General features: G+C 43.4%; 1 protein-coding gene across 1 annotated transcript in view; it reads right to left on the minus strand.

Moving 5' to 3' along the window:
• The window catches only part of Fam149a (family with sequence similarity 149 member A), a 52,035-nt gene that overhangs the window by 13,272 nt on the left and 16,032 nt on the right, over positions 1–22,731 (minus strand). The window contains exons 2-6 of the mRNA XM_031339652.1: positions 5,668–5,775; positions 5,267–5,405; positions 3,874–4,016; positions 1,938–2,063; positions 349–519 (exon numbers count right to left, since the gene is read on the minus strand). Of these exons, the coding sequence (XP_031195512.1) occupies positions 349–519; positions 1,938–2,063; positions 3,874–4,016; positions 5,267–5,405; positions 5,668–5,775 (687 nt within the window). The remainder of the gene's footprint in view (positions 1–348; positions 520–1,937; positions 2,064–3,873; positions 4,017–5,266; positions 5,406–5,667; positions 5,776–22,731) is intronic.

Raw genomic sequence — 22,731 nt, forward strand, 5'->3', positions numbered from 1 at the left:
ATGTCACTATTGTTTAAAACAAAATATGCATTTAACACCAAGATTGGAACTTCATCTTTATCCCCAGGGAGCTAAGTGTAGGGAGCCTGGAGCCCCAAGGCATAAGGCTCCAATGCTCACTCTCACTAGCATGCTAGACAAAACCCTTTCTTCCTGTCTACCACATTGTTGAGAAGAAAGAAATGCCTAGCTCTAGTATTTACAAGTTCTACCAAGATCTAACCTCTTTAGGGTATATTTCCTTCAAAAGAATAGGAGTCTCTCATAAGTAACAAATATACAAAATATTAAAAGCATATGATGAATTGATATTAAACAAAGAAGTATGGAAAATAAAATTCAATTTACTCCTGCTTTCTGTCAAAGGCAAAATATTCTTCAATGTTTCCATCCACGTGGTACACCTCTTCCTTCAGGGATGAACATGATGTGAGGTCAGCCAATTCTGTGCCATCAGGGTCTGTCAGGGCAGAGGCGGAGAGTATCTCCGGGACTATCTGAGAGCCAGAGATACACAGCCTAGGAGCAAAAACATTCTACATATGGGAGTTTGTACAACACAAGAATGTAGTGCTTACATGACTGATAGACTTCTAAGTTACCTGCAAGGTACACAGTCTCTGAAACATCTCCAGATGTTACATTTGACAGAACACCTATTTTCTGAACCAGTAAGTGTGTGTGTGTGTGTGTGTGTGTGTGTGTGTGTGTGTGTGTGTGTGAATGTGGAAACCAGAGGATAACTCTGGATCTTGGTTCAAGAGCTATCCACCTTGTATTTTGAGACAGGCTCTCTCATTAGCCTGGACCTTGCCGCGGAGGATGGGCTGCCTAGCCAGTGGGCTCCGAGACTTGTCTACCTCCACCTTCCCAGCACTGAAATTACAGGTACCTTTCGCCACACCCAACTTTCTTCTAAAACATGTAACCCCAGAGATCCTTTAAAAGGTTAAAGGCTTCCTAAGGTTATAACTTATGTAACTCCATCCTCCTCACAGGTCTGAATGAATGTGACAGCACAGCCCCTACATGCATACGTGGCAATAAAGGGATTCATCAAAAATATGTTAGTGACCTAAAGACAACTGGATGAAATTTTATTTCTTTGGCTCATGCCTTGAGGCTTAGAACCCATCAAAATGAGGTGTTTGATTTTTGGTTTTTGTTTGGTTGTTTGTTTTTTGTTTTTTGTTTGTTTTTATTTTTAAAGATTAATTTATTTATTTTCTGTGTATGAGTACACTGTAGCTGTACAGATGGCCGTGAACCATCATGTGGTTGCTAGGAATTGAACTCAAGATGGCCTCGTTCGCTCTGGCCCCACTCGTTCCAGCCTTGCTCACTCCGGCGGTGTAATACACTGTAACTGTCTTCAGACACACCAGAAGAGGGCGTCTGATCTCATTACAGGTGGTTGTGAGCCACCATGTGGCTGCTGGGATCTGAACTCAGGACCTTCGGAAGAGCAGTCAGTGCTCTTACCCACTGAGCCATCTCGCCAGCCCGAGGTGTTTGATTTGAATTAGGTTTTGCCTTTCATAGTCATTGAAACATGCGCCGACATGACTTCCCCTGTGATTATGTTTATTCGATTTATGTTTTGCTTATCTGCACACACGCAAACATATCTAAAGACACAGCATCAATTTAGTATCAGAGCATTTTGTGAAAAACATTGTGTCTGTCTCTGATCGATATCTTGATCTTCATGTAAATTAGATAGAGCCAAGGCTCACAGAAGAGTTAAATATGAGGAGGAGAGCTACATTAAAGTTAACAAATACTTTTGGGTTAAGTTTTTGAGACAGAGTCCATGTAGCCCAGGTTTGCCTTAAGCTTGCCAAGTAGCTGAGGATGATCAGATCCTTCTGCGTACTCCTCTCATGCTTAGATTAACACTACCATGCTGGTACAAATATTAACACTTGGAAACTTACTCTCTGATGCTGCTGATCTGGTCAGGGGCATGAGGTAAAGGTCTGTGACTGGCAGAGCTAGGCAAGCTCCCCTGGAAATGTTGGAAACCTTCATCAGTTGGTGGGATGAGCTGTCTTCCTAACACCCTGCAAGAGAAGACAAGCTAAGACGCTGGGAGTTTATCAGACAAGGGGAAAATAGTTCATGATTTTAAACACAGCATGCAATATTGCTTCTGAAGGGCCCACAGGATACGGTGTAGTGTGCTCTGGGTTGAGAGACTCATCCTAGTGTTGAAGAGGGGCAGCATGGCTCTGCCCAGTCTGGACTGAACGAGTGAGCAGCTGTGTCCACCCTCTTCACCACTTATTTCGTTTATTGGTTGATCAGGTGCAAATCGGAATCATAGCTTGGGAGAGTGACGAATGGCTTAGAGAGAACGCATGATCAACCTGAAGGTCTAGGGCAGTGTCTCTCAACCTGTGAGTCCCTGCTTTGGGGGTTGTATATCAGATATTTACATTATGATTCATAACAGTAGCAAAACTACATTTATGAAATAGCAACAAAATAATTTTATTGTTGGGGGGGTCACTACCACACAAGGAACTGTATTAAAGGGTCACAGCATTAGGAAGGTTGAGAACCACTGTCCTTGGCTCAGAGAAACTAACTACAGACTGTCATTTGCATAGGCATAGTGAATAAAAAAAATCCACAAATCTACAGTCTTGGCTTGTGTCGTTTTTCTTTGTTTCACTTCTCTTCTTTGTTTTCATATGAAAATGTAAGATGATGGTGAGAGAAATGAGCCTGAGCTCCTGACACTGGGGAAGTGCGCCTGCGCAGTCACTTCCTCACTGCAGGCATCATGTTCTGAAGGGCTGTGTGAAGAATTGTTTAAAATTGCCTAGGCAAGACTTCTTGGCATTGGGTATTTGTGGGTTTTTGGTTTTGGTTGTTGTTGTTGTTGTTGTTTTTTTTTTTTTTTTTATTTTTTATTTTTGGTTTTTGTCTTTTTTTTGGTTTTTCGAGACAGGGTTTCTCTGTGTAGCCCTGGCTGTCCTGGAACTCACTCTGGAGACCAGGCTGGCCTCATACTCAGAAATCTGCCTGTCTCTGCCTCCCAAGTGCTGGGATTAAAGGCCTGCGCCACCACCGCCCTGCTGTTTGTTTGTTTTTAAAGTAGATGTCACCATGTATCCAAGACAGGCTTTCAGCTAACACTCCCCCTCCTGCCTTGGCCTCCTAAATTACTGGGGTTACAGCATCCATTACCATACCTAGCTAAGAGAATTTTTTTTAAGTTCCCTTGCCAAGCTAAGCAGAAAAGCCAAGTATGTGTACATTAGCGTTCCAACTCATTCTGCTCAGCTCAGAACCCGAGAACACTAAAGTGGATTTCCCCTTCCTCCTTGTAGCAAGGCAGAGTGAAGAAAACAACGCTTCCCACATCTTGAATATAAAACATGATAAATGTCTTCTTTGGTGTGAAGAAAAGTAAGGAGGTATGGATAGTCTGGGCCTATCAAGCAAGTTTTTCAAGTAAGCAATCACTTAGCCTTTGGAGCACCACCATTACCAACCCCCCACTCCCATCCCACCCCACACTATTCGCTTTCCCCCACCCCCACCCCTACCCCACGCCACCTACTCCCTCACCCCTACAAGGATGCTCCCAACAATGACAAGTGCCTGCCACTCACACAGAGTGAACTCAGTTGAAGGGACACTCCTCAGACTTTTGCAAACCATCATGTGTATAACGCCTCTCCGAGAACGACCTAGATTTCCTTCTGACAAGTCAAAAGGCGAGTTTTCCTTGGGACCTAAGACTAAGTTCCTGATAAATACTCTGACTGGCTAAAAGTCCTCAGTTACAATGTGTTGGCGGAATAGAGGAAAAGCAGTCGTGCGTGGATCAGAGCCCCACTCCAGAAGCCGCCGCTTCGGTACCTAAGGTGAAGGGATCTTCCTGCCCATTCACTGCATTCGGCCAGGAGATTCTGGGTCTGGAGACTCACTTTCCCTTCAAATAGCAGTTCCTCAACTTCCCAAAACAGCTGTTGGACTTTCTGTGCACTGACTTTGTCAAATTCCTGAAACAGAAGTATATATTCAAATACCCCATTAATGCATGTCCACACCACCGCCGTCCACCCGATCTCAGGACATAGACACCTCACTAACAGTTACAGAACACAGGCTTCGTAATCAATATTTATGAATCAGAGAGCACTAAATTAAGAGAAAGTAAAACAAGGTAAAATTGTGGGCTCTGTAGTGAGATAGACCAGCATACTAATTTTTACTTTTCTGGTATCCTATATTAAACGTCACATTTATTAACTGTTAAATAACAGTAAGAGTTACAACATTAATTCTGAGATCGTTTAAGACTCCTTTTAGATATAGATACACATCTTTACATACCCATCATCTCAGGGAATGGGGTTGGGGGAATGACAAAGGAGACTAGAGATTCTGTAAATCTTAGCAAAACCAGAACTGTACCTAAATATCTCATTACTCTAAGAATCTCACAGTCACAAAATACCCTAGGTAGAGTCAGTGTGCATGGTTTGTCTCACGACAAGGCAAAAGTGAAATACCTGGGTTAGACTTCTAGGGGCACAGGGAACCTGTGTGTGTGTGACAGGGTCCTCTAATCATGGAGATAGCTTACAGTATTTGTTTTTCTAGAACTTTTTCTTACTTTTAGCCTTCACTGTGGAGGTTGTGTCTCAGGTTTCTAGCCATAGGATACTATTTAAAAGCTAGGTACAGTGTAATGGCAGGCAGGGGTGTAAAGTGGTAGAAAGAAAATACACAACAGCTAAGACTCTGGGCTATGCATAAATCAGTTTTCTCTACATCTTGACACTTTGACATTTTCAAATGTTAACAGTATAAATACATAAATATATAATAAATACTATGTAAGTTGTAATGCTTGGGTAAATGGTAAATAGATTCTTTTTGAGCATAAGAAACAATTCTTAGGGCTGTGGAGACAGCTCATTGTGTAAAGTGAGGCTGGTTAGGATCCTTAGCATCCAACTGAAAGCTGGGGGTTAAGAGCATGCACCTGTAATTTGGTCTGGGGTTGGAGTGAGGCAGAGGTAAGTTGATCTCTGGGCTAACTTCCACTTCAGTGAGAGACTCTGTTTCATAAAATTATTTTTGAGGAGAGTGGTAGAGGAAAATATCCGAAGTTGACCTCTGACCTCTGAATGGCATCACAGTTAAGTGTGTGCCCTCTAGGCCAACACACAAATACATAAATGACTGGAAAGTAATTCTCCATAAACCATTCCTACAAGGTTGTTGAAACTATCAAAAGACATACATCATCTCTCCAAGAAGAAACTGAGCTCCTCTCCGTAGACAATCCCGTGGTGGAGCTCTGCGTGGAAGAGCCAGGCCATGAGTTGTGGGCATCTGTGGGCGTGCGGCTCCCACTGGATGAAAAGGATGAGGGGGACTCGCTGCAGGAAGGAACGAACACGGAGATCCTGTGAGCTGCGAAGCGTGGGCATTCTACCAGGCCTGACTTGTCTGCTCAGGCCCACTTCCTCCTTGTCCCCTTAAATGTACTTGCGAAGTTCAGAGCAAGCTGTTTTAACATTCATTTTGTCAAGCTTCGTTTTACTTGATCAAAACCAAAACAGTATTACGGATCCTGTCCCGCCCCCACATTTACTATACACATCTTTGCTTGGGTCAGCATTGAAAATGATTGTTTCTTACCTGTCGAATTTATCAATGGCCTTCTGCACGTTTCTTGTAAAATTCGTAGGTAAAGGATCTTTGCTCTTTTCAGAGCTGTGCTTCCTGAGTCCTTCTGAAAGTCCCCTTCTGAGAAGAAAGGAAAATAGGGACGTCTATAATGTGATCACATTGGTTTGCAATCAACGCCCCACTGTTCGGGGCCACCCCTCTTCCTCGCTGCAGAGGCTTCGGTAATGCCTTGTTTTTATTTGTCTTAGAATCAAGGTTGCCAGTAACCTACAAGAATACTTACATAATCTGAAAATATATTAACAATCGCGAAAAAGCCAGAAAAACACAAAATTGTTCAGAATAGTTGACTTTTCCAAGGCCTAAGGCTCAGTTAGCAAGCATGGGCTAGGTTCCTGCAGTTCTTTAACTAGGTCCCTTATAAAACCCAATGAGCATGCCAGCCAGCGATCATTAATCCCATATCAATTCTGAAACCCACCAAACTATCCGAATCACTTGGAAGCCATTCAAACAAGCAATTTTACTACTGTCTGGTGTGCATTCTGGATTTTCAAGGGCTCAAAATGTTAAAATTTAATGAAAACTTAAAGTATCTAAAAATCTAAGTAAACTATTAAACCGACTTGGCACAGCTCATGTTAATCATTAAAATGCCCTGTCAATGAACTTTCTAAAACATTTACTTTCCCTTTATCAAAATATCTTCTTCATGTTTATCAGTGAGTCATTTGTGTTTGCTAGTAGAAATCATAAATTCCATACAATTAAAGCATATGTTAACTTAAGGTTGGTGGGGGGAGATCTGTACTTCCTGCATTTCAAATAAAGGCACCATTTGGTGTGCTTTAAAGATAAAGTCTGGCTTTGCTTTTAATTAAAATGGAAGCTAACTCTTTTTTTAAAAGATTTATTTATTATTATATGTAAGTACACTGTAGCTGTCTTCAGACACACCAGAAGAGGGCATCTGATCTCATTACAGATGGTTGTGAGCCATCATGTGGTTGCTGGGATTTGAACTCAGTACCTTCAGAAGAGCAGTCGGTGCTCTTACTGGATGAGCCATCTCACCAGCCCAGTAGCTAACTTTTAAGATTTGTATTTTTAATATAAAATTTTGCTGAAAAGAAGGGGATTCTTTTAAAATTAATACTATCTGCAGAGATTAGCCAAGAACATCTGCCTTATACTGACTTTTTTTGTACAATGATTAACAGAATAATGTTACTTTACATTCCTACTACCTGTATGTCTTAAGTACAGTTAAATAATTCTGAGGCAAAGATGTTAAAAAGAAGCAGAAAAAAGAACTTAGCATACTGCAAGCTTTTATTCTCTCTCTCTCTCTCTCTGTCTCTCTCTCTCTCTCTCTCTGTCTCTCTGTCTCTCTCTGTCTCTCTCTCTCTCTCTGATGTTGCTTGGGCTTGAATCCAGAAACTCTTTGTATAAGGCAAATGCCCTACCACTGAGCCACACCCTCCACCCAGCTCCTATGCTAATAAACCACGTTCTATTAGCACTGTTCAGATGTTTCTAAGTTGTCTTTAAAACCACATTGTGATTCAACTTTTAGGTAATCATAGAAATTCATATAAAGCAGCTTTTCAAAGATCAACTAAGTATTATGTCAAGTGGCTGTATTTTGAAAAGTACGGAGCATAACTTAGATGTGAGCTATCACGCCATCCAGACCGATGAGGCTGGGATGTAAGACTGTAAGGGTTTGGATTTGCTCTGACTACTTCTTCATAGTTGACTCACCCACTAACTTCTCTTCCCTGGGGCTCAACACCCACATCTGAAAACTGACAAGGCAGCAGCCATCTTCCTCATCCTAGAAGCATCCATCCCAAGTGCATGGAGAAGATAGGGGGCAGCTCACGGCAGGATGGAGACTGCTGATGTGGCATTCAAATCAATCTATAGAGGCTTCTGCTTCCTGTGTTATGTTAGTATTAGGGTTTAGTCCTTAGGTTTCTCTGTTCTCTAGCCAAACACTAATCCACCATAACTTTGAACATCTTAATCCCCTGTGAACTGTCCACCCCTTCATATTCTACTCAGACTAAATGTGCAAACTTACAGGACATACCCTATCCCATAAGTACTTTAAAACTTGCATCCGGTCCGTTTAAAGTCATGATACCCAATGCGTAGACATTTGATAGTTTTATGTTAGTCCTTTCCTCATGCTCACATTTTAGACATAGTAACAGTTTTCTTGTGTGCACATTTGAAACCAAGATGTGAGCTCCCCTGGGGTGGGCTGAATAGAACCATAATGCTCGCACGTGGAAGTCAGAGCTGAATACCCATCTCCAGGAGTTCCTCCAGAGATTTCATTGAGTCTGGTTTTATTTATTTATTTCTTAAGGTAGATTTCTGAGAACCTGCAAACCACAGGGTCAAACTGCCCCAAGGAAGTTCAAATGTTAAACAGTCCTTACAGCCTTCAAAACACTATTTCTCTGTCTGAAAGGAACATTTGAAGTAGTTACAGTCTTTAGATTAAAATGCAGGATAGGCCGGGCGTGGTGGCGCATGCGTTTAATCCCAGCACTTGGGAGGCAGAGGCAGGCAGATTTCGAGGCCAAGCCTGGTCTACAGAGTGAGTTCCAGGACAGCCAAATCAAACCAAACCAAACCAAACCAAAACAAAACAAAACAAAACAAAACAACAACAAAAACAAAAACAAAAACAGGATAGTCAAGCGTGTATGTGTGTGTGTGTGTGTTTTCTTTCTGCACGCTGGAAGTTGAGCAAGGACCTCTTCATGCAAGCCAGGCAAACACTCTACCCCTGAATTAAAACTATCAAGGATCTGATTTTCAACTGTATAGCAAATGCACCCAAAGGGAGAGGGAGGATCCTTCGAAATCTAGGAAGCAGCCCTAGTTCTGGGGACTGTACCTTCTGGTACGTGGTAATGCGTCTCTGAGTGAAGAAGAGACTCACTTGGTAAGGCCTGCTGCTGCCAGTATACTACAATTTCATGAATGAATGCCGGAAGGAACAACGCATACACCAGATGGATTTCGCCTTTGCAGGCGGGGGGGGGGGGGGTGGACGCGGGGGGTGGGAAATCACGCACTTCTCACAAAACCAAGCCATGATCTAGTACTCATTGCACCCAGCCCGGGTGAACTTACCCAATTACAATCAGCCCCAGGCTCTGGCTCTTATCCCACAGGCCGGGCCGGGAGCCTCGGGCCTTGGGCAGCACGGTGCGGTGGCTCCCGGAGCCGTTCCCACGCGGGGCAGAGGCTGCAGCACGCCCAGGGATCCCCGGGACCTCAGCTCCGCGCCCTCCCAGCCCTGAGCCCCGAGCTCCGCTAGCGCTGCGCCCGCGGGGTATCCGGGACCCGCGAGCCCGCAGAGACGCAGCCAGCGGCGCTGGCGGGGCCCATGGGCGCGGCGGATCCCGGGGCTCCAGGCACAGCTTCCCGCTCCGGACCCTCAGATCCAGCGGAGGTTGGGTGCCACAGCGAGGTCTTCCAACCCTCCCATCCTTTCTACCTCCTGCCTCAGCTGCGACTGCAGTGGGCCGAATGGTGGCCAGCACTCTCCGCCCCTTCCCGCCCTCTCCGGCCCGGACCTCCGGAAAAGCTGGCCACTAATTCTGCAGATCATAGATTTCTCTGTATCCAGAGACCAGAGTTTTTGGTGGCCTCCCCGGGCCAACCCCACAGTCCTCTCTAAAATATCGATTTCCCAAGCCCTTATCCTTCCAGCCTAGCTTCTCCAAAACAGCATGTAAATTCCTGAGAGAAAGGCAAAAAGCTGTACAAGATTTCACAACCCTCCTCTCAGCATCAATTAGATGCAAGGTTTCAGGTGAGAAGGCAAGAGAGGTTTAAAATAACCAAGGCCTAGATCTAGTAAATGCAAGATCGATTAATCGGAGCTTTAGGTCTGATGATACACAAGATCAGCATCCTTTGCTGGGCAGTCTCTGCTTCTGCAAACAGATCCTCAAAGTCGCGCAAAGCAGTCATTTTACTGTAGAGCGTCTTTGCTGTTCGACTCATTGGTTGATTGCGTGTGTTTGTTGCCTTGCGTGTTTTGAGATCAAGTCTCTCTCCTTGTAGCCCAAGTTGGTCAGGAACAGGAACTGACTGTGTAACCAAGGCTAATTCCAACTATAGCAATACCAGCTCCCCACCCTACCACCCCCCCTCTCCCCATCCCCCACAACCCATCCCCGCCTTGCTTCAGTCTCTTGAGTGACCACGGGGGATTACAAAAGTGAATTACCACATTCATTTGTGTGTGTGAGTACAGGAGTGTATGTGCAAATGCATGTGTGTACGTGGGTGTGTGAGCATGTGCACGTGTGTATGTGTGTGCATGTGTGTGAGTGCGTGTCCCAGATACCTACTTTTAAATATCAATGTATCACAAACTTATCACTGGAATGAAACAATGGTTCTAGACATGCGCAGTTCAGTGGTAAACTCCTTCTCTAGAGGTCTGAGTGCAACCTCCATCTACACAAAAATCAACCCAAAAAACACCAAGGCTGAGATCCTATGAGAGCCACCCCCTTTCATGTTAGCATGCCCATTGTTGGCACCCTCAAAGATCTACAGGCAACTAAAGAAATGCTGAGAGTGAGAGAGATAGCCTTCCCCAGGGAAGAGCCCCCACATGGTTATCCAATAACAAATGGTCAGTCTTAAAATCATATACATAGAAGTAGCATTATATGGACCGAGCAGCTTTTATTTATATAATTAGGAACATTTATACATATCTATATACACTCATATAGACATATCTGTATATATAAGAACAATTTGAAAAAAATAAGTATGGCCATAAATTTGACAGTGAGGGGGGAGGTAGGTGAGAAGGGTCGGGGGGTAAATGATGCACATGTATTTTAATTTAAAAATATTTTTTAAAAGACTAAAACCTCATTTCCCCATGTTCACAATCTGCAGAATTCAGACATGCTGTCAAGACTAGCTTTCTGCTCCGTGTGACGCTCAGACTTTTGCCAGGTGGCTGATCTGGTCTGAAGGGTCCACACCAGCTTCAGGCAGGTGTACACCCAATGGGTAGAGAAGTGGCTGCTCGTATGTGGCTAAACGCCTGGTTTTAGTTACATCTCTTTTGTGAAGTCCCAAGACTTCCTCAAATAGTTCCTCCAGCAGGATGGCGACCAACCCACACAGTCGCATGGGACCCCAAGAAACTAGGCACTGTCCACTCCATCAAAGCCTGGCCTGATACAGGGTAGTGACACTTCTGCTACATACTATAATTAGAGTGGTCACGGAATTGAAGGCGTGGAAGTAAACTGCACTTCTCATCAGGAAGGCCGTCCCAGTCGGCAGCCATCTTGAATCCACAGCAGTCTGGCTAGTCCCTGCTCCTGCACGAATAACGTTTTCAGCAAGTCCAAACATGGGTGGGACAGCTGTTTACAGGCCATTTCCTTTGCATTGGAGGCCTATGAACAAAGAGTTCAAACTGGCACTCGCAACTGTTATTGCTGATGAGTATAGCCTCCTCACTTGGGCCCAAGGACCGATTGGTAAAAACTGACATCTCTGTTTTCATTTTATGTTTGTCACCTTTACTTTAGCTGAAGGCACAGATAAGCCATTGTCCTAAATTTTTGATCCCTAGAATGACATACGACAAGGAAAGTCTTGGGTCTTGCTCAACTCCTTCTGTTTAAATCTGAAACTCGTGTCAGGATCCAGATGATGCATATGGGGTCTTTGGACCCCTTTCTCGGGTTCCTTTCCCAATGTGGTCATGTTGAGTAAAATTCCTTTCTGATTTTTTTTTTTAACATTACTCATCTTTACTTTTACTCCTTTTAATTGGCATATGGTATGGATGGCAGAACCTTTTGGGGCATTGACCATCAAATCTCCAGTTTCAAGAGGGGCCATCACCCTTCTACACAGACAGTCAACAATGGTGGGTAAGACAGGGATGGGATAACTGTGTTGACCCTCTTGTTTAGCAAAGGGAGGCCCCGGCAGGCACATGCTGACAATTCCGCAGGAATATGTCTGCTCTCTGCAATCTCCCTGGTCCTTATCCCACTCTCTGTTTCCAGTCTCTGTTCTCATCATCAAAGCTAAAGTGCTTGTGCAATTGCAACCTATTCAGTAGGCTCCCAGCCTGATTCCCACCAGAGGTCTGGGTTCTTACCTGCTTCCTGGGTTCCAAATACCTCCTTCCTTTCGGTCCAAGATAGTGGTTCCCTCCACTACTCCTCCAACACAATTTCCCTGTAGCACATTGCCATTTACTTAAAATTCATCAGATTTCACAGGGTTACCCCTAAGCCATACCATCATTTGTAAGTTGGCCCTTTGGTGAATGTCAAGGCTTCTGATAGGACTTTTAGGATCTTTGAAGGCCGTGTGATGTAAGAAAACACTTCAGTTCTTTCTGAGGTCTTTATAAGCCAAACCTTTGACTTCAGCTTCGTTGCTGCATAGATTTCCTGAACAGAGCCCACCTCCTAGTATTGCCCAGGGAGACAGTCTTACCTTCAGAGCTTTCGACACTCAAAGTGTGGGATCCGAGCTGAAACGATGATCATCTAAGGCACACCTAGACCAGGACTGCTCAATTATGCATAGCACTTGCCCTGACTCCTATTTCCTGAGGATTCTGTTCAACACCTGAACAGTTCCACTTTCATTTATTTCTATGGCATTGAGTTCACATCTATCTTTGTTCCAATTTCAAAATCTAGAACAATGCTTCCAGATTAAGTAATGAAGTGATAAAAATCTTCTTATGCAGTGACACCACTGCCCAGAAGACAAGTGAATACACATTTATAAATGAATACTCATCTGTAAGCACAACTACACACACACACACACACACACACACACACATGCCATCACCACTGCCGCCATACATGCACACACAAGCGCACACACACACACATCCTTCCAATTGGTTCTATTTCTCTGAGGAACACTGACTAATACCTAATACTCTGGAGGAAACATGGGGGAAATGAGTCCAGTTACTAGTAGCATCAATGGTGAGTAGTTCATTGTAACAAATGTACTTTAACAAAAGTTGTTAAAAGTAGAGCATTCTGCTCTTAAGTTCTTGCTCTCTTTCTTGTCTTTACTCTCACCTCTTTCTCTCTCTTCTCCCTTCCCTCCCCCCTCTCTCCACCATCTCTACTTTCCTACCTTCTCCCTCTCCCCCTCCCCCTCCCCTCCTCTCTCTCTCTCTCTCTCTCTCTCTCTCTCTCTCTCTTTCTCTGCTTTCTGCAATAAAGCCTAAAAACTAAAAAAAAAGTAGAGCATTCTTATTTTTTTAATATTATATTTATTTATTATTATTTATACAGGTACACCATAGCTGTCTTCAGACACACCCTCAGAAGAGGGCATCGGATCCCATTACAGATGGTTGTGAGCCACCATGTGGGTTGCTGGGAATTGAACTCAGGACTTCTGGAAGAGCAGTCAGTGCTCTTAACCACTGAGCCATCTCTCCAGCCCCTAGAGCATTCTTAAATATGAAATTATTGTTAAATTTTAAAAGATACTTATTACTTGCACTAACCTTCCTTATTTTTTTCCCCCAGTTACTGTTTATCCAAGACTCTGGTATGGAAATATTGTAGCCCAATGCTCAAAAAAAATCCACTAGATGGCGCCACGTCCCTTTTTGCGGTTAGATTCCTCACACAGTCTGAAGGTGGTTTTGTTACTGCTTTACCTTTTGAGCTTTTGTTCATTTTGTTTTATTTGTTTTTCAAGATTTAGGATTTACTAGACTTTCATTCCAGAAGAGATGGAGAGTCTTGTTTAGAACAGAAACTACTCTTTCTGTGGCAATTATCTGGCACACAGAGCACACGAGACGTGCCTTTGTATTAGCATACACCATGGGTGGATAGAGAGCTTGCAATTTGTCAGGCAAATAGGACCAGAAGCTTCATATCCTACTTCTTATCGTGAAACCTATCCTGAGTGATGCTCCTCTCCTACACAGAAGAGAAAAGCAAGGTCAGCAACATTGTGTAAATTGTCAGGGGCGAGTGGTTTTATACACACTGGCCCCTATGTATTTCATTTATAAGGATCCATCTCAAATTCATTAACTGGATTGATTGTATACGCCAATACAATCTTTTCCTTGTGTGCTTCTTTTATTTACATACAACAAATAAATTCCACAACATTTACTAACATTTTGAAAGCATGGCTCGTATGTCAGGCCCTGCTCTAAGTGCTTGGTATAAGAGAGTATATTCATAATTCATAACTGTTTATTGTGAATGAAGAAAAAAAAAGAAAAAGGAAAGGAAAGCGCGTGGCTGCTCCTTGGTGGAGGAGAAACTTTATTATAGACATTGAGGGAGAGCATAGCCAGAGACAGACACATCTGGGAGAGTCCAGAGTGATAGCGACCCTGAGAGGAGAAGGGGGAGGGGAAGCGATGGAGAGAGAGGAGAACCAGGCTCTGCAGCCAGGTCAAAGGTACAAAAGGGGCAGGTAGCCAAAATGGCTGGATCGAATAGGGGAAAGACTCTGGGCAAAGGCCAGCCCAGCTTCTGGGCTGGAGAGTTCAGGTTAGAGGGCAGGGTCACAAGTAGGAACTGAGGGATTCTGGGAGAACTGGCAGCCAGGTCTGTTTTGATATGCAGATAGGTACCCCCAGTTGTTTGTCTGGGTTTGAAATTAACTTTATCTCCCGCTGCAGAATCAGGACAAATCTTGCCCAGGTCTCGGTCAGGCTAGGAAAACCAGAAGTGTTACAGCCCTTAGAAGGGAAGCGAGGAGGTTTGGGTGGCCTGCACAAGACAGGTAGTCAGGGTCCTGGGTCTCATTCACTAAAGCAACAGGACCAGTGTCGGCGGTAGAGGCGACTGAGGCTGGCGGTGGTGGGTGGGGTCGGTGGGAAGCCTGACATCGAGGTCCAATGAGAGAAACCTCTTCCCCAAGTGTTTACATCTCAGTAAATCAGCCACTCTCAGACGATCCTCAGTAAAAATAACTTGTACACTTTATTCCATGTGGGTGAGGACTTTGTAAACTTTGAGGAGTCCGGTGGGATTCAGGGGTAGATGCTTCCCCATTGGCTCAGTTTGAGTTGCTAGGGATGCTCTATTTGCATGAGGGAAGGACTACTACGGGTGTTTTCCTACCTGACAAATTGTCACGGTCCTCTCAGAGGGCTGTCATGATTATGTGTTCCACAACAGGTAAAGACAGGCAGGGAGAGGTCCCACTCCTACTGTTCTCAGTTCTGAGATTCACGGGGTTTGACCTTACTAGTTCTTTTGTCTAGAGGCATGGTCCATTTGCCCCACAAACACGCTGAGGGTCGCTGTGATTAATACTATGCTGCAGGTCAAAAATCTAAGGCAGAGAGGGTGATGCCTGGTAGATGGTAGCTGCATAGCGTATTCAACGTGAAATTCAGTCTGCAGGGTGCACCATCAGAGCCCCCTCTGGGTGACATGAGGACTCTATGGGCTGCATTATTCAGCAACAAATGAATTGCTAACCTGAGAAGCGATCACAAATGAAAAACTGTAATACTTGTTACGGGGAAAGAGAAAAAAATATAAAATCCTATGAAGGTCACTACTTTACCCAAGATCACAGAAAGATGCAGGACTAGTATATTACTCACAATACAACACATGGGCACACTCTGGAAGGAGATGGTGAAATCTGTAAAGGACATTAGTTGTTGGATAGAAACACGACATTGTCATTATTACAATGCTTTATCAGAGAAAAGGAAATTTCACATCGAAACTTAGTATGTTGGAAAAATGAATTCATGGTGTTCTGTAAGCCCCATTATTTTTCTTGGATTTTGAGATGTATTTTATCATGAGAAGAAGAAAAAAAAACATAAAACACTCTGATAAAAAACCCAAACAGTTTAATCTCTCAAGTTACAATGTAAATATAATCTAATTTTTCATATTTTTTGCATTGTTGGGTTTTATTTCTTCATGTCAATGGCACAGCCGAACACTCTAGCTTTGTAGTAATTCCTAGGCTGCAACTGCTGCTGCTGCTGACTGTATCCGTTCACACAAGGGAAGTGTTAAAGCATGGCTGATGCTCACGATTCTTCTGGTTCACTATTTGTGAATTCATCTACTTGTGAAAATTTATGACATGCAAATCGAGCCTCAAGTATTTTATGCCCATTCACACGTAATATTTACTAGATTTATTGCACACGTTTACACCAAGGGCTTAAAACTGGGCCTGACTCTAGGAACATGCTCAAGAAATATTCATAAAAATTGTCACAGGTGCCTGGGGCCCAGGCTTCCAGCCGAGATCACACAAGGTGACATCATTCTTGTTTCTTCTCTTGCCTTGTGAATCCTTGTCTTAGAGCAGTTCCAAGGTATGGACTTACGTGCTGTATTAAGCTTGTAAGCACGAAAAGGGTATGCTGTGGTATGTATGAAGAAAGCATACTGTCAGGTAAGTTTTACACTGGCACAAGGTACGTTGTTATTAAGGTTTATGTTAATGAATCATTTATGGATATGTGAATAACTTTTGTGTTCATAGACAAACACACATAGATAAGATTAGATAAGGTAATATAGTGATCAAATCATGAAAATGTTGAGTCTAGGATATCACAGGAATCAGATTGTATCATTCCTAGGAGGAAGCTTCTAAGTTCTGGGATCGCAGGTTTGGACCAAGGAGCCCAGTTCCCAAATTCACTGTTTTGCAGCAGCTCTGTGGAGCATCACTGCAGGACATAAGGAGACTCACTCTGTGTTTAGTCATACTTATTCTTTATACCATTGCTTTATAATCTCTTTGAAAAATCTGTTGTTTAGCTTCAAAGTCCTGTTAAAATATGGCAATCATACAGAAACTTCCAAACGTTAGAAGACAGCTTCCTGAATCCAGCCATCCCAGGAACAAGTTCCATCTTGCTGGCAGAGCCAAAACTGAGCTCACATTCCCAGAACTATCTCCTAGCCTGCTTCATCGTGTGTTTCAGGATTGACTGTTAACCAGTAAAGAGGGAAGTTGCCGATTATTTAAACTAAGGCATACAAGTCATAAATGCATTGCCCGTCGTGACTTAATTGGACTACCTGCAGCTTGTCCACTCCTTTGTTCCCTGATCATTCTGAATTCTGGACCAGGAGGAGACCTGGCTGCAAAAGCTGAAGCCTGAAACCAGGTGATCCGGATAAGGTCCAGTCACCAGCGTTAACTTCCTTGCCTAACCCCTTGTGCCAAAACATGATTAGTCAATACAACAGGTCACCCCACTTCCCCTTGCTTTGAGGTCCCATGGAATAAAACTGTACAATCTCCCTTTGGGACACAGTCCAGATCCTAAACTTGCCGCCTCCCTGCACCCACAGAAAATAAAGCTTTCATTTTTCAGCTTCTGTCTCTGGAGTGAGTTTTCTCAGCTTCTACCCATAACCCAACACAAAAACCTGTAAATGGAGGTAATTTAAGTACTGTAGTTAGTTCTAAGTCTAGAGAATCTTAGTACAGAATGATGTAATATGTCCGTTGCCTTTTGTTCTCACTGATCTCAACTGAGTTCTGTAGTTCTCCATTTTAAAGCTGCACCTGTATCCTCGGAGTATTCGTCAAAAGTGCAAGTCATTAGACCTTGCTTTGCTCTTTCCATTTCAGCAGTTATGGGGTGAGAATTTGGGTTTCTCACAAAATCTCAGGGGTCCTGTTCTCTGTGGACCCAAGCTGAGACTGTGAGAACCATGGATCCTATTCATCTGTTTTTTTTTTTTCTTTAATTCTATTTTTCTGTCCTGTTACAGCCACACCCTACCCCTCAAAGCACTCAGTCCCAGGAATCATGTCATAGTTAGCTTTGGATTCAAAACTCAATACATATTAGCTATTCATTATTATATTTTGTTTGATTGCTTATTGATTGATTGTTTGATTGATTATGTGTGCATGTGTATGCACACATACATGTGCACATATGCATAAGCATTCAAGGACACACATGAGGAGGTCAGAGAACAACTTGAAGGAGTTGGTTCTTTTCTTCTACCATGTGAGCTCTGGGGGTGTCTAACTCAAGTCTTCTGGTGTAGCAGCAAGCACCCTTACCTACTGAGCCATCTTGCCAGTCCTAGTCCCTTGATTCAAGGATGGTGAAGAGGGCCTGACTGAAGCTTTCCTCTTGCAGAAGAAAGTGAGGTCTGTAACTGCTCATTCCTAACCAGACACACAAACCCTACCTCTGGCACATGAAGTGGTCAGCCAGGCTTCCTCCCACAATTTCCTAACATCACCCTAAGTAGAACCTCCTCTGTCTTTGGTGGGAACACGAGCTGAAGAAGGCTCTTTCCAGCCACAGAACAGGGCCACTGGATTCTGCATTAGGTCAGGAGAGCGAAGGGATACTTAGGGCTGAGGGAAAGTACCCTTGACAGAACACAGAAGTTCCTCTTCTTGCTGCAGGGCCTTTTTCTTTTTTGCTGAGCAAAGCTGAAAGGAGAACTTAGTTTGCAGGACTCTAGGTGTGACTGTGCTCTTGGTCTGTTCTTCCTGCCTCATGAGAAGTGAGAGTCTAAACTTCCTCCATCGTGTACAGACAGCGCTTAACAAAAAGCCAGGCCTGAGAATGCTTCGTGTACTCTAACTTCATGTACAACTGCATTTTATGTGGACAACTAGAAAATAATTAAAAGGCTGGAAATAGAAAATAAAGATGATGACTTTCCATGGTTTATTTAACTCAGAGGTTGGGGTGTGCCCACCTTCCATAGCATCTCAGGACAGCAGTCACCTGAGATCTTGAAGTACTTGTCATGAGACATAAGAGACATTGTCCCTGGCTTCACATTTATTAAACTGTTATGTTTCAGTTTATCACTTACAATAAGTACAAGCATGTAACATAAAGTTTAAAAAGCATGATGCTAAGTAAACTACATGAGATATAAAAGAAAGAAAAAAAAGACACATGGTTCTCCCTGTATTTGGCAACTCCAGGAGCCACATTCAGAGGAAGAAAGCAGAATGGTGCTTCTTTGGGGTGGATGGGGTTGGGGTTGGGGTTGGGGTTGGGGTTGGGGTTGGGAACTGAATGTAGAGTTGGTGGACGTGGTTATAGTTTCTCTTTGGGAGGATGGAAAGACTCAGGTGAAAAGGCCTGGGAGATGGAGGGTACAACATTAAAATCCACCCAATGCCCCGATTGCATTTAAAAATAGTGAAAATGACATTTTGATGTGTGAGTGTTTATTACAAATTAAAAATACACCTCCCATTTTCAAGAGTATCCCTAACTTGAAAGAAGTCTAGGAACAATGCAGGACACATGGTATAGTGGTTTGAATAAGAATGGCCTTCATAGGCCCCTAGGCTTCAATATTTGGTCTCCAATTGGTGGTACTGCTTGGGAAAGATAGAAGCTGTGGCCTTATAGAAGAAGGCGTGTTAATGGAGGCAAAAGGTTTGTGTTTCAAAAGGTTTGTGCCACCACCACCATGAACAACAACCCTGAATATCCCTTTCCCTCCCTCCACCCCCACTCTCTCTCTATCTCCAACATGCATATTAAGATGTGACCTCCCAAGTGTTCCTGTCACCATCATGAACTCTTACCTTCTGAAAGCATCAAATTAAACACTTTCTTTTATATGTTGCCTTGGCCGCTGGGCTTTTTTTCCCCACAACTATACAATATGAAGTAACTAAGACACCCGTTTAATCATTACAAATACGCACACTAGAAGCTAAGTGGTGAGGCAGTTAACATTCTTCAAACCCCTCAGCAGCAGCACATGTACCCGGACTTCACATAGCTGCAAAGGCAGCTTAAAGATAGAGTAGTTATGGCTCTGATTCTCAACACATTCTTATGATACTGCCTTACAATATTAGTGCCTTATGATGCTGATGCTTACCTTACGATAGATATTGTATTTTACTAGCACAGAATATATTGGATAAAAAAAAATGTATTGGCTTCAAATGCTAAGCAGAGAAAGGATTAGTGAAATCACTTAATAATTCTGAGGAATTCATTTGGACTGTACTTTTCCTTTTATATAAACACTAGGATATTAATGATTTCTAAAAAACGAGCAAATCTGCAAGACCTATTACAATAAGGAAAAATTCAAATTCCAAGTGATAAAGTATTAGAAAAAATTTTTTTCAGCTGTTTTCTTCCTAATAGAATGTAAAGTAAAAACAAGTTTTGCTGACAGCAGCGTCTTGCATACAATGCCTCTAATTGCAGCATTTTGGAAGGCTGGGACTAGAGACACTGGCCTGGGGTCAGTCTTGGAAACAGACTGAGATCCTGACTCAAAAGCACCCCCCCACAATGGGTGCACCAAAAGTAAATCAAACTTTATTCATTTATGTTCACCTTAAACCATGATATCTTACCCTTGGCCTCCCAAATGTCTTTGAGGCATGAGCTACCAGACCTAATTCCTGAGTTTGAAAAAAGAATTTTTTCCCACTTCTAATGATTTAATTTTTAGACATACATAGTATGCCCTTAAAGAATTCCCTTTTCTAGCCAGGCAGTGGTGGCACACACCTTTAATCCCAGCACTTGGGAGGCAGAGGCAGGTAGATTGCAGATTTCTGAGTTTGAGGCCAGCCTGGTCTACAGAGTGAGTTTCAGGACAGCCAGGGCTACACAGAGAAACCCTGTCTCAAAAATACAAAAAAAAAAAAAAAAAAAAAAAAAAAAAAAAAAGAAAGAAATAAAGAAATTCCCTTTTCTTAAAATGTACCATAATAAAAGGACTGGAGAGATGGCTTAGCAGTTGAGAGCACTGGCTGCTCTTTCAGAGATCAGGGTTCGATTCCCAGCATCCACATGATAGTTTAAAACAGGCTGTCACTCTAGTTCCAGGGAATCTACCACCCTCTTCTGGACTCCTAAGGCTGAGCGCACGGCACACATGGTAAGTGTATATGCTGGCTAATTTATGTCAACTTGATACATGCTAGAGTTACCTGGAAGGAGAGAACCTTAATTGAGAAAAGGCTTCCGTAAGATCCAGCTCTAGAGCATTTTCTTAATTTGTGACGATGTGGGAAGGCCCTGTCCATTGTGAGTGGTGCCATCCTTGATCTGATGGTTCTGGGTTCTATAAGATAGCAGGCTGAGCAAGCCATAGTAAACGAGCCAGTATGCAACACTCCAAGGCTTCTCCAGCAGATCCTGCCTCGAGGTTCCAGCCTGTTTGAGTTCCTGCCCTCACTGCTTTTGATGATGAACCATGGAACTGTGTGTGAAATGAACCCTTTCCGCCCCAAGTTGCTTTAACATGGTTTTCCATCACAGCAGTAGCAACTCTAAGACAAATTGGTACCAGCATAGTAGGTTATTGCTGTGACAGATCTGACCATGTTTTGAGGAAGATTATGAAAGGACTTTAGACCTTCAGTGTAGAAAAGCCTCTGAGTGTTGAGAACTCAGCGAGATGTTCTGTAAGAGCTTGGAGGGTAAACATGTTGAGGAGAGTGGCTTGTGACATTGCAGAGGAAAGCAAAGACTCTTCAAGGCCTCACGTGTGAAGAATCTGTGGTGTCTGGTCAGCTCGAGCCGAAGAATCGGCTGTGATTAACAAAAGACCAGAACTACTCAGGTAAAACCTTTGCTTTGCTAGGATAGTGGGTCCTGGTCAGCCGGGACTGAAGAATCAGCTGTGATTAAGAAGGGACCAGCATCACTGAGATGAAGTCTGCTGGGAATGTTTCTTCAGGGTCAGCACACAGAAGCTGTGGTTCAGAAGTGGACAAGGTTGAGCCTTGTGCTGGCAGTGGAACTTGATGGTGTAAGAGTCACCCAGGTGGTACTGGTTCTGAAGGTATGAGAAATGGTCATGAAGAGAGCAACTGAGCCCCGACACTGTGTGGTAGGACTGGACTCCCTGAAGAAAGCCCAGGAGAAGCTGTAGGAGAAAGTACAGCCCAGTTGCAGTGAGAGAACCCAGCAAGTTTTGGGATGCCAGTACCATGGGATGACCAGCTAGGAGAGCATCATGGTTGTCATGGAAACGGGACTACTCTAGAAGACAATCTGCGTGTGCTGCAGAGAGTGGAACTGGAGAAGTGATCTGAGCTCTTTGGAGTGGCCAATATGACTGTGAGTAAATCCAGATAATTAGGCATTGAGCTATTTCCACTTTTGGAGCTTGCTTTTGATTGAATTTGATTATGACTGTGCTCTGGTTATTCCCCTTTGAAGTAAGAAAATCTTTACTTTTTATTCGACACAGGGGCCTACAGTTGAATTTTAAGAGTGGATTCCACCAGAGATTGGCTATACTTAAGAGACTGAAATTTATAAGGTTAGACTTTTGAAAGACTGTGAGACTTTTAAAATTTGGAATGTTTATATTATAGTGTTGGTATTAGTGCATGGTCTTAGGGAAGTATAAGAAAGGAGAGGTTAGCAGTGATGTGTTTGTGTGTCAAGTTGGCAAAGAGGCAATTGTGCTGGCAACTTCAATGTCAACTTGACCCAAAACAGAGTCATCAGAAAGGAGGGAACCTCAATAGAGAGAATGTCTCCACAAGATCCAGCTGTAGACCACCCTCTTAATTAGTGATTCCTGGGGGAGGACCCAGTGCATTGTAGGTGGTGGCATCCTTGGGCTGGTGGTCCTGGGTTCTATAAGAGAGCAGCTGAGCAAGCCACAGGAAGCAAGCCAGTGAGCAGCACCCTTCCATGACCCATGCATTAGTTCCTGACTCTGGGTTCTTGCCCTGCTGGAGTTCCTGCCCTCACTGCTTTTGATGAAGAAACTGTGAATGAAAGAAACCCTTTTCTCCCCAACCTGCTTCGGTCATGGTGTTTCATCACAGCGATAATAACCCTAAGTGAGAGAGTGGGCAAAACATCCATACACTTCAAAAACATGTCTATAGCTAGTAAAAACTGGAATATAATATTGAACTAAGATAACTCTAATGAAAGAATTAATAAGCTCCTGCTGTGAATGGTGCCTTGGTCTTGGCTTCTCACCCTTACCCAGGAACAAATTAGGTTTCTGTTTTTCACAGAGAAAATAGCTAAAACCAGAACAAACATTAACTCAACTCAAA

The sequence above is a fragment of the Mastomys coucha genome, unplaced genomic scaffold, assembly GCF_008632895.1.
Source record: "Mastomys coucha isolate ucsf_1 unplaced genomic scaffold, UCSF_Mcou_1 pScaffold22, whole genome shotgun sequence".
NCBI classification, from domain to species: domain Eukaryota; kingdom Metazoa; phylum Chordata; class Mammalia; order Rodentia; family Muridae; genus Mastomys; species Mastomys coucha.